Source organism: Haliaeetus albicilla, chromosome 3, assembly GCF_947461875.1.
Source record: "Haliaeetus albicilla chromosome 3, bHalAlb1.1, whole genome shotgun sequence".
Lineage (NCBI taxonomy): Eukaryota > Metazoa > Chordata > Aves > Accipitriformes > Accipitridae > Haliaeetus > Haliaeetus albicilla.
In genome coordinates, this window is record NC_091485.1 from 5,581,705 (window position 1) to 5,593,965 (window position 12,261).

Genomic DNA, 12,261 nt, shown 5'->3' on the forward strand with positions numbered 1-12,261 from the left:
CACTATACTGCTTCTTAGGAAGCAACTGCAAATCCAGAAGAGGGAGGAACACTGCATTTCTTCTACAAGTATTATACAGCCTAGGGAGGGTAAAAAGTTTCCATATAAACCCTGAAAGAAACAAAGGGATGAAGAAAAGGGAAAAATGGGATTTGCATTGGGGAAATTGCGCTGGTTTTATCAGTGTATTTTGTTCCAGTTGGAATATCTCGTTCATCAGCTCAGGTGCCCTCTCACAGACTTCCCTGTGGACACAGAGGCCATCAGGTCCCTGTCAAAAGAGCAGCTGAGGAGAGAGCGAGGCTGTGTGCATTTAAGAAATGTGAACTAACATGGTGGCCTGAACCCAAGTAAGCCTGTACCACTCTCCCTACTCTGAATGTTATTTGGAGAGCAATGGCACAGCAAGATTGCTTTTAAACTTATTCTTCTTTGCTTCTTTGCAACAGCCACATCATAAAAGCAGATTCCTGAGGTTTTTTTCTGAATTGGGAAGGAAAAAAATTAAAGGTCGTATCCACCTTTTTTCAGACCTCTTTGCAAAACACCTTCTAACCACCCATACAAATTAAACTCAGAATTGCCCGGAAGCGTTTCATCCTTTATGTTCATAAACTAGCAATCTTGACCTCCAGATTTTAATTTATTTTACTGAAATATTTATTTCTTTCAATAAATGAAGCATTCCAGATTTGGCTCTCTTGGCAACAAAGATTGCTCAAAGAGCATGATCATGAATGTACGAATTTCATTTACCGCAATCTCTTCATATAAACCATGAAGGTATAAAGCTGACTACCAGAAGAGTAACAGACAGTATTAGCAAATTCCTTTCTAAAGCTTCAGTTTATCAAGTTAATGATTAATGAATTTATTAAAACAGAGATGAAAGTCCAGGAGCAAAGTTCCAAAGTAAAACAGACTGATATCATCGGTTCTTAAACCAACCTCCTAACTCATTAAAAAATAACAGTACATGTTACCCTGTCCAGAAACTTTTTACTACCTTGCATAGGATTGCAAAGAGTAAACCCACCAAAAGTAATAGATTGACCCCTAGAAACAACTGTTTATAAAATGGAGCCCTTTGTCTTCATTTTAAGTTTACTATCCATCCCACTAGCTTTTTTCTTTAGTGCTAGGGAGAAAAGAAATAGGTTCACACGGTTGCATAAAAGGCTAGGTGTGGCCAAGGAGAAAAGAAGAAGCATCTGTACCAAAGCTATTGCTCTGTCGTCACTCGGTGCACAACAGAGCACAGAGGTGGGATCTCAGCCAGCTCACTGTGGGCACACTGGGACTGTTTCATTGCACGCCTACATACAATCATTATGTGAGGAAAGAGATCACCCCTCTTGCCTATTATCAAGCTCCTCCAAAAAATCTATCCATTATTCGTAATTAGCTTCTAATGCTTCTCCCATTTGCCATGTACAGAGTCACCCCAGTGAGCACTGTCGCCTTTTGCTAGACTTCACTGACTGTGGTATTTCAGACTTGCCCTGCTGAGCAGCGGGCTCAGGAAAAGCAGCATTTGCAAATGGCGTTACAGAACAAGCATGCAAAAGGGCTGAACCGTCCTAGTTTTGAAACAAGGTTTTCAAGCTGATAGGTACCATTAACAAGGACAGGACGCAGCGCTCAGATGTCACTCATCCGTATGGTCTCCCGTCGATGACCTTTGCAAAGGACAAATCAATACTAAGCAGATACTGTATCTACTATTTCTTACTGTGTAGGAAAGGTCAACCAATTTTCATGTATGTATCAGTTCCAACATTACTGTTTTCAGACACAGAACTGCTTAAACCTGGGAATAACGAAAAAATTCTTACCTTGCGCATAGCACCATTTCTTTAAAAAAAAAAGACTTGGAATGGAAACTTATTTCACAAGCAAGGTATAATGCTTATAAAAGAAATGTAAAGCTTTACCTTGCTATCGTGAAATGATCTCTACAAATACAATGTAAATGAAATTATAAACAGCACTTATAAGACTGCTTCCTTAGCAAAATTCAGTAGCACCTGTGTGTTTTACCACAGAAGCAAATATTTTTTTTAAGTATTAAGCCATTTACATTCATTTTGTGCATGCCCACTGCACCTGTGTTCGTTCGTATGCGCAGGCCACAGAAATCATTCTCCTCTTATAGTTACTTAGATGGCATATTTTGAGAGAGGCCTTTACAAAAATACACTTTTTGGTTCTGTATTTAAACTTGATCCCATTTAGCTCAATGCCAAATCCTTTTAACTTCAGTGAGAAAATTCTATAATACAAATGTTGCCACAGTCTGTGAGTTGCCTGGTGCTGAATTCTTAACTGAAATTTTTTGCTTTTTTTTAATATATATTTGAATTCTCAAAGTATGATTAAGTTTAACATTTCATAGTACCTGAAAGTTCAAGGATGAACATCAAAACTCTATTGAATTCAACAACACTGTGTTTAAATGAAAAAGTATCCTGTTGTATATCTTAAACACACCACAAACATAAAACAACACTAAAACTTCAGTCTGGCTCTGATTAGAAGACACTGCTGCACTATTTGATATTGCAAGTGTAAGATCTACAAGGACAATATTTTAAAATATTCAGAAAACTAGTATTTTAAAACATTTGCATATGGGAAAAGGGTTATTTAATACTCAATATAATGAATTTCTGAGTTGCATTATCTGCAGCATTGTAAGGAGATATTGCACTCATGTTCTTTAGCTGTATGGAAGTGGAGCAATGGCATTTCCGTACATCCATAAGCAAAGTCATAAAAAGGATCTATAATCTTTTGATGAATACATTTAATACATTTCAGTAAGGTTTATTACAGTTCTTGCTTCCTCTTCTCAGCGTCACTCATGGTTAATGTAGAGATACACACAATGTTAAAAAAGTCTCAGCAGTTCATTTCAAGTAAAGAGAAGCAATGTTTTAAGAATAAAATACTTATTCTTACTCTTACTGTACTTGAATTGGTCAAGAGTTAAGCCGTTTTGTTTACTGTAATTTTGTAAATCATAGAAAACATCCATTGACAAAAATATTTAATGTTTATATTCTTGCAAATCCATGCTCTCAGAGTGGTTTCTGTCTGTCACGCAAATATGAAGGCAAAACCAAATCATACAGCTTTGTACTGTGGAACAGTGCTAGATTAGGAAAGTCTATTCTGATGTTGCTATCACCAGTATCGACAAATATAAATCAAAAATTAAGCTTTTTGTTTATTTTTAATTAGTTGCTTGTGTCATCTCATCAGAAAATCAAATTAAAAAAAATTTTTTTTAAATCATACTGTCCTGGAGTCAAACACTGAAAAACAGACATACTTCTGGCTGCAGCCATGTGCCAAAAGCAGAATTATAAGCAAGCAATTCATTTTAAGATTTCTGAAACTACCCACTGAATTATTCTTTCACTGAGGAAATCCAATCTTTGCACTGTGATACAGGACAGCGCTGTCTGTCTCCTTGTCTTGTCATATTGCTTATTTTGATTTGCTGCAATGGCAAGGAAGTATAGATTTTTAATATACTTTTATTGCCTTTTAGATAGCTGACTTACTGACAGTGGTTTTGGGGCATTTTCTTCCTGAATTTTTATGACTGTCTTTTTGATGACTATGCTTTTTAAATCTTTATTGGGGAATAATGGCTGAATTTCTATAGGGATAGATGACAAATTTTGTTAGGTGCAATACTAAAAATGTTCATTTGGATGCAGAGAGATTTTTTTTTTCCAAAAAGAAAAAACAAAACAAAACAAACCCAATACAAACACTGGTATAGTTCTTGTCGTCTCCCATCCTGCTCTTATAGAATTCTCATGCTTTTTTAAAGCAGGATCCAAAATAAAACCAGCTGAAGATTTCAGCTCTTTTAAAGTAATCTATATTAGTTACATGGTGAAAGTCTGTTTTCTTGCTCCCTAACAATGAAGAACACAGAGTACAATAGTAATTATTCTAGAAACAGCTACACTTTCTACTGTGCCTTCATAAGAAGAATGATAAAATGGCAACATTGAAATATCACTGAGAGTAAATGGAAACCAGAATGCTAACGCTGCACGTGAGCACACAGGTATGCTCAGGAGACTCTGCAGGACTGTAGGTATTGCTGTACCTGGCTATAAGTGTCTGCTTTTGAAAACAGCTATTCCTCACAGATAGTCTCTCATTTCATTTGGCCCTACATTAATAGGTTGTCATCCTGCACAGCAAGAGAGGGTTGCAGAAGAAGCAAAAATAAATACTTTCTCCAGAAAGTTGAGGCAGGGGACGGGGACAGGACAGGTTACAGCCAGCAGCATCTTCCAGCTAGAAAGCTTGTTTTTCACACCCTCATAAAAGTGCAGTCAGACAAAAAGCAGCAGAAAGGTGTAAGTCAGATTTTCCTCATTACAACTATGAACATTACAATGCTATAGTACCATTGCTATTGATCTGAATTCTGTGATGTGTTTTGGAGAAATCTTTGCTTTTAAGGAAGATGATAAAACAAAAAGGAATCCATGACACTTCTTTCTGTGCACAAAGAATGCCATTAAAGCAGGCACATAAACTCAAAACATACATATTCTTCAATGAAGACATATTTTATAAAACAGCAAGAGTTACCTAAAACAACCCCCTAAAACCAATAACCAAGTACTTTAGTGGTATATTTCTTCACGGTGTAAACTAATGGCAAAAAGTGTACTTTCAGCACACTATCCTGAGCTTTCAGGGGGATACCTTATTTAGAGATTCAGTTCACTTTCCTGCCCATACCCAGAATCCCCAACACTCAACTTTACCTTTTCTTTTTCTTTTTGCTCTTAAAAATCACACTAAAACTACTTTAAAAGGTATTTTATTACTCCAACAGAAGTAAGTACCTGCTGTAAAACAATGTACACATTCCCATAAGCTTTTTATAAATTCTCACAAGCCATTACGCCCTATTTAATTTCATCTGTATTTTAACCATGTCGTTGCACTTAGTTCCACCTTACTATCTTACCATACCATCTCACTAATAATCGCTTTTGAGATTCCAACTTCTATATCTTAATTAAAACTGTGGACTTATATTACAGCACTAATTTAACTACAGGACTTTGAGAATTGGGGCATCTTGGAGAAAAAGAACTTTGTCCAACACTTGACTGTCCAAGTACCTTGTGTTTTTAAAGTGAGGTGTTTTCTTTACATGTGACAGATGACCCTCAGAAAATGACATCACATCAAAGTCATCAAAACAGCACAGGCCTAATCAAAATGAAAACTATGAAGTGCATCATGCAACATCTGAAAGAAAGATTATTCTACCTGTATCGGACATGCTCGATTGTGTCATATGTCAGCTTGCTGCTGATATTCTGACTATGAGGGTTGCCTAGGAGACAACAGAGATATAGAAGTTAATCGTTAATCGCAATTTTGCTATTAATTTTTTCTTTTATGAAAGTATTACACCAAGACAGCCTGAAAAGATGACAAAGAAAGATTTAACGTATACTTCACAGCAATGCCCTGAAGCTCCTTAGAGCAGTTAGTTGAGAGAAGGGACATATAACAGAAGAAAGCAATTATGACAGACCTTGAAACTTCAGCTGGATCTCTTACTAATACTTAGGCAGTTCCCTTAAAAAGAAAATGCAACTGCATATGCACAAATGTACTAGGAAAAACTACAGACAGAATGTACATTCATAAATACATTTGCACACTAGCTAAGAAGCAATTTAGAAGACACAGCGTCTGGAGATAACAGACATTCGTGATTGGACACCAGGACTATCCCTGGGTTTTTTAGTGTCTGAAATTCAAATAGCTCATGAAAAAATAAATTTTATTGCAAAATTAGTAGCTACCTTAGCACAGCTCAGCACATGCATGTATTAACAATTAAGACAGCACATAATAAGGGCATGCATTTATCTTCTTGAGCAAAAAAGATTACAACAATATCCACACAGGCACAGCACACTTCCCTATTAGTAAATGCTTGAAGAACATGCCTAAACAGTTTGGAAACAGAACAAGAAAAAAATTGCTATATTAATACGGTTTTTGCAGTATTTTGCTACAATATTAGCTACTCTCTTTTTAAAATTTCAAAATCACCCTGCTGAAAGTTATTGAGTGAAGGTGTTGAAAAGAATAATAAATTTAGACCTCAGACCCAAAAATAATACTTAGATTTTTCATGTCTGATGTTGCATTTCTGTAATTTCCAATTCAAATATTCTCAATTTAGAAGTGAGAATCTCTCTTACTTACATTACTTTCCCTCATTTACACATGCAACAGCTAAACTGCAGTTCTTCGGGCCTGTGGATTATCACCAAGAAAATAAAAAAAGCTGCAAGTCAAACTCCCCTTTCACTCACATCTGTATCTGTTAAATGAACTCTTTTCATACAACAGTTACTGCCCTCAGAGTACCAGAGATGTAACTGAAAAAAAAGAGATTTGACCATACTAGAGGTCTCGTTATCATTTCAGATGAAAGCAGTATTAAAAAAGATACAATTTGTTCTCCCACAGCATTATAGGTACTATGCAACTGGCAGCATTACTATTTCTATTCACAAGCACTCAATTGATTCACAAATTAATTTTTTTTCCACCACTGATGTTACTTATTATAAAGGGTTGAGCCCAATGTTGTTTGAAATAACTAAGATCAGAGTGCATACATTTCACTTTACAATGGCTGTAGTGACAGAACATTAATTTTAATATCACTGACATGTACTTGAATGTAATCAAATCAATGTATCTTGTTATAACAGCAAAAAACCCTATCCCAATCAAAAACAACATCTATTTCGTAACAGATCTTAAATCCAGTCTCTGGATCCTGGCCTCGCTAGCATTCGGGAAACAAAACAGGGGGAATTGACACGTACAACAGCACACTGACAATGAAAACTATCCAGAACTCTCAAGTGGCTCGCCCAGGTGATAAGCACAAATGTGCTGGTGCTTGAGCGAGCAGAGTTTTCTTTTAAAGCAATGCTACCTAGTTCCCAAGTGAGGAATCACTTTGCTCTATGTATCAGGGAGCAGAAGAAAAACACAAAACTAGCAAAAAGGACACATAGCCCACAGATAGTAACACACAATAAGAAATTTTGATTACTTCAGTGGGACTATTCACAGCATATATAGATAATACTGTACGGTGTATTTTTTTTCTGGTTGAGCATGAATCGCTCTAATGCAAACTGTCTCACACAGTAACAACATTTTCTAAACAGTGGGTGATGCTGCCTTTGTATAAAAGCACATTCATTGTGTGGTTCTTGGCTAGATAATAGTGCCAGAAAGATATGAAAGGTTTAAGTAGAGGATCTGGGGACAAAATACTTATAAGGGGTGCTGAAATACCCACGTCCACAGCTGTAATAGCTAAATCTCCACCCAGGTACTGCATAATTCTGTAGATATCTTTTACTCACATTCTTATGTACAAGACTGCTTTGGCAATACAGATCCTTTTTTCTGAATATGCACCAAAGTCTAACAGTCTGGGAGAGGTATAGCACCTATTCCCTGCCTAAATTCACTTGGGAACTTTGAGCTAAGCTTTCTTTTAAATAAAATGCCTATACTGAGCTGCAGTATAACCCCCTGTGTTGACTCTCACTGAGAGAGTGGTGGTTCTGGATTCTGGTCCTTGCATAAGAAATTGGTTTTGCATTTTGCATGGAAAAAACACCCACTGAACAAACAGTGCTCAGAGCTACTCTGTATTTGTTTATGCCCAGGATGGTGCCCTAACTCCTGGGCAACAGAGTCATGCTCCTTTGATTTTTCTTCTTCACCAGCACAGACGGGTCCTTGGCCACCAAAGAACAAAGCTAGGGGTGACACAAAGGGACGATGCCTCCTTTGTAAAATCATTGGTCTTCCAACTACTCTATAGCAGTGTTAAAAAACCTGCAGAAATACTCTTCCAAGAACTCAAGAGGCACAGTTTTGATCTATTTAGATAGAAACTTGAGAAGAATAATGGGAACACTGTTTTGCACTTACCATAAACGTTGTTTCTGAGGTCATCAGTAAAAGCTTTAAGTAGACTCTCTGGGAAAAGTGCTGAACCGGCATGGTCAAGGTAAGTAATCCCTAAAATAAAAATTACTAGATTCAATTTTTTAAATATTTAATTCCATTTTCTCCCACAGACTACGTTATGAAGTGCACCATTCAAAGAGCCCTAGTGCAGTACACCACATAAAAAGTCAATTTCCCTAAACTTTCTGGGGTATGATATTTCTCTGCCTGACTTAGAGGTCTCTACAGCTCTCGAAAAACACTCCTCAAATATGTTCCAACAGTCAGGCTATATTCACAGCAAGGCGTCTTTCATTCACTTAGCAGAAAAAAAAAGGATACAATAGAAGCCCAATATTTTGATTGCATCTTTATAATTTTTAATTAAAACCAAAATATTTTAAGACGTCATTCCTTCCATGTTTAGATTACACATTCTTCAGAAAAGAAAAATCTTTTTGTTCTGCCTGTACAAGACTTAGCAAGCTGGTGTCTTCAGTCACAGTACCTTGTTGCTCCTAGGCACTACTTACTATGAAGACTACCATTACCACAATGACAATTATTATTATTAACAACAACACTACTAGTGTTGCCTCCTTGCCGACAAATGAAGCTACTCTCTCAAGAACTGACAAGGCCTAAATCATGTTTGAAGCCCAAAGACAGGACTAGTTTAAGTTTTAATGTATTTAAATTATTTCTTGCCACTCTGCTGCACTTAACATTCAATTCATTTTTAAAATCTCCTTTTATATTATTACGCTATTGCAAAACTTTTAAATAAATGCTTATTGGAAACGAAGGCTTCTTCATGTTTGGCCATTTTCGATTTCTTAATCTTTAGCAATTATTCTTCCATTTCTCCAGTGTGTTTCACGCCCTTTATTAGTTTTTTTCATTTCACTTACCTTAAGTATTTCAACCTATTTCAAATTTTAATAATGATGAATATGATTAAGATTAGAATTTATTAAGTCTTTTAAAGGCCTTCCCTTTCCACAGGGATTTAAAACCGAGTTAAGCTTTAAACAAGAAGCCTCGACACTTGGAAATACATATTATTATATATTATGTTGCTGTAGCAGTGATTCAGTGGGTAACGGTGTGAGGTAGTGCTAATGATAAAACCAATCCAGACACCCATCCCTTCTTTTATTTTCAAAAGAGAAAAGCCCTCCCCCGCCTTAAGATTTGCCGACTTACAGTGTCTAGCAAAAGCACAATTTTTAACGATGGCCTGAAGTCAACCAAGTGTTTTGAGGTGCTTTGAGGGGTGGAGCGTGGACAAAACCTGGGTGGATTTACTAGATGTACAGACATTTTAGGTTTTCGCTATTTTTTCTGAAATCCTAGAAAGTTTCTCCCAAGCGGTATGAAGCGGCACGTAGAAGCACACGGGGGTCAAAACGCATACGGGGGTCCAGATGACCCAGTTTCTGACAGGGAAGGTTCCAGCTGCTCGGCTCCCCCCCAAAATGGAGGGGGTTTGGAGGGAGAGAGGCAGGCTGCGTCGCGGTGGGAGGCAGCCAGGCCCCTGCCCGGCGGAGCGGCATGGCCTCCTCCAGCAACGGGACGGCAGCAAGGGGACGGCAGCTTTCCCTCCGGCGGGCCAAACGCTCGCCATGGCCGCCCCGAGGCCCGCGCGGCCCACGCCTTGGCACCAAACGCCTCTGCCCTGAGGGGGAGCTGAAGCGGGGAAGCAACAGCCACGACCACCGGGGGCCCAGCTCAATGGCGGCGGTCGGGGCTATAAACGACCCACGGTCACTGGCTACGGCTGGGAGAGCCGGGAAAGGCAGGCCTAGAGTTGAGAAAGGGAAGAGGCATCCCTGAGCCAGGAAGATGGAGGAAGGACCGCTGTCCTGGAGGCGGCCATCCCGGCCAACGCTCTTTCTCAACGCAAGCCCACGCAGAGGTGCCATTTGGCTCGTTAGCTCTTATCGGCACTGCGAGCACAGCCGCTGGAGGCAGACAACTGACGGTTTTGGATCCTTCCAGCCCTAAGGAGATTGACGGCATCGAAGTGATAACACAACCGTACAGCACGAGGAAAAACCAGGCAACCGGCTGAGGCTCCTCAAACGCAAACTATCCACCGACAAGGGGATATGGGTGCTTGCTGTCCCGACCGACGCTCCTGTGAGGCAATGTGGACTAAAAGATCTCTAAGTAAAGGCCCCCTAAGTGGTTTTTCAAATTTGATTTGTTGCGTAGCTCATTATGAAGGACAATATTCCAGTTCTGTGAAATGGACATAAAAAAAACAGCCTGCCATTTTTTAAATCCTCCTCCGGTTGTATTACTTCAAAAATGTGGGAGGACATTTGGCTGAGGAAGGAAAAATTATTAATTCTTAAACTTTAATGCTGCTGTTTAATTGAAAACAGAGAACAGCATTTAACACTCTCTCTCCACTGCCCAAAAAAAGAAATAGGCTCTCTCATCATTTGAGACTGCACCGAAACAAATATCTTGCTATTGCACTTTTATGGTGTAGTTTTTTCCTTCCTGTCTTACTTCAATAAAACTATATTTCTAAAGAAAAGAAAAAAAATGTGGCACATGCATAACACTGGCAAAGAAAAGAACATTAATAACTTTCATTGTGCTTTTTCCCTGGTTTAATAACATTTGCTATTTTAACTTTATTGAACGCACTTTAACCAAAGAGATTTGTCAGTATATACAGAATAATACAGTTTCCCCTGTTTCACTGTGGTATTTAGTATATAGGCTGTCAGCACTATGAAATTATACTGTGTACAGGAAATAACAGGAGAAAGAAAATATAATACGATCAACCAAAAGAAAATTAAAATGCAATATCCATCAGGACATGGTTTCATTGCTCAGGGAAAATGTAAAATTAACTTTTAGTTTAATTTACATACTATTACATTTGGAATGTGTAACTGACTTCATTGATCTAATAATATACCAACTATTTGATAAAATCACATTTCAGAAGGAGGGGGTTTTTTTATAGGAGTATCGAAAACCATTCAATGTGTCGGCATTAGTTACGGAAAGTTATTCAGCAAGAGTATCGGTTCATAAGCTGTAACATTCATATGCTAATATTCTTGCAGATTAATTTTACATGGGGAACTCTTTGGGAACCAGTGCAGGCCAGTCTGTCCTGCTGAAGAAAACCCCAGCCCAGCTCTCTGTTCTCCTTCCGTGCAACAATTCACCTCTTAATAAAGCATCCACCATCTCTGCATGCCTGCCTTGGTTCTTTGTAAAACTTCACGAGAGCACGTGCACATACAGCCTCAGGAATGCCAGGGACCATTCAGTTTAACTGAACATTTCTATCTCTTAAATGAAAAAAGATAAAGATAATTTAATTTGGAGCATTTTAAAATTAGAGCTTAAGACCAGGTGAGAACACTTAACCGTACATAGTCTGACTGCCTGCAAAACACCCAAGGCAAAAAGAAACTATCTGGATTAATATTTTGGAGCCAAAATACCTGCTTCTGACAAAAGCACGCTTTCCTAAAAGGTAACTCCACCTGACTGAAGAAATTTAAAGACATCATCTGACCAACTGACAGTAGAACAAGGTGGTTATGTCTTCATTAAATCTTTTAGTAATTATTAAGCTTTGTATATGCCTACCACCCAGAGGATGTTCTAGAGGGGCAGGAGCACAGAGGGACCATGGAGGCACTCCCTACAATGGCCTGGTGGCACATGGAGAGTAAGCTTTTTCCTCCTTCACATCCCACCCGTAAACCCACGCCTGGCCACCCAGCTCCTCCCTGGCTAAATTACTACTTTGGTATTATGTAATCTGCTCTTTTAATCCCTGGAATTGTTCTTGGTGCTTCATATTTCTGAACTTTGACTGAATATCACTTCCAGAAATGACGACTTTACCTACATTCCGTGTGGCTGCTCCACGTCCACCTCCTTAACGTTTTGCCATCCTGTGATTCTACCACATTCACCAAAACAAACCGACCTGCACTGTGGCTTCACAGCTATTTCTTACAGCCACAGCACTCCAAAATTCCTGCATTCCAGCTGATTACATGCTGCTAGCTACATTGCTGAAAGTTTCATAATGAAGAATGAAATGTGTAGTTACAAGGCAGCAACAGTACAGAGTCATGAATTTTGATTGGCGGATATAATTGCAATTCAGTGGGATTATATACACAATATTACTTGTAAAGTAGATACAGCCAATGCCCTGGGGAG

The 12,261-nt window shown here is 38.5% G+C and overlaps 1 protein-coding gene across 2 annotated transcripts in view; it reads right to left on the reverse strand.

Annotated features, from left to right (window-relative positions):
* MOCOS (molybdenum cofactor sulfurase) overlaps positions 1 to 12,261 on the reverse strand; it is a 225,253-nt gene that overhangs the window by 190,579 nt on the left and 22,413 nt on the right. The window contains exons 2-3 of one of the 2 annotated variants that reach the window (XM_069778726.1): positions 8,032 to 8,121; positions 5,317 to 5,383 (exon numbers count right to left, since the gene is read on the reverse strand). In XM_069778726.1, the coding sequence (XP_069634827.1) occupies positions 5,317 to 5,383; positions 8,032 to 8,121 (157 nt within the window). Of the gene's footprint in view, positions 1 to 5,316; positions 5,384 to 8,031; positions 8,122 to 12,261 lie in introns of those variants that run through there. The other variant, XM_069778727.1, reaches the window with a different exon arrangement.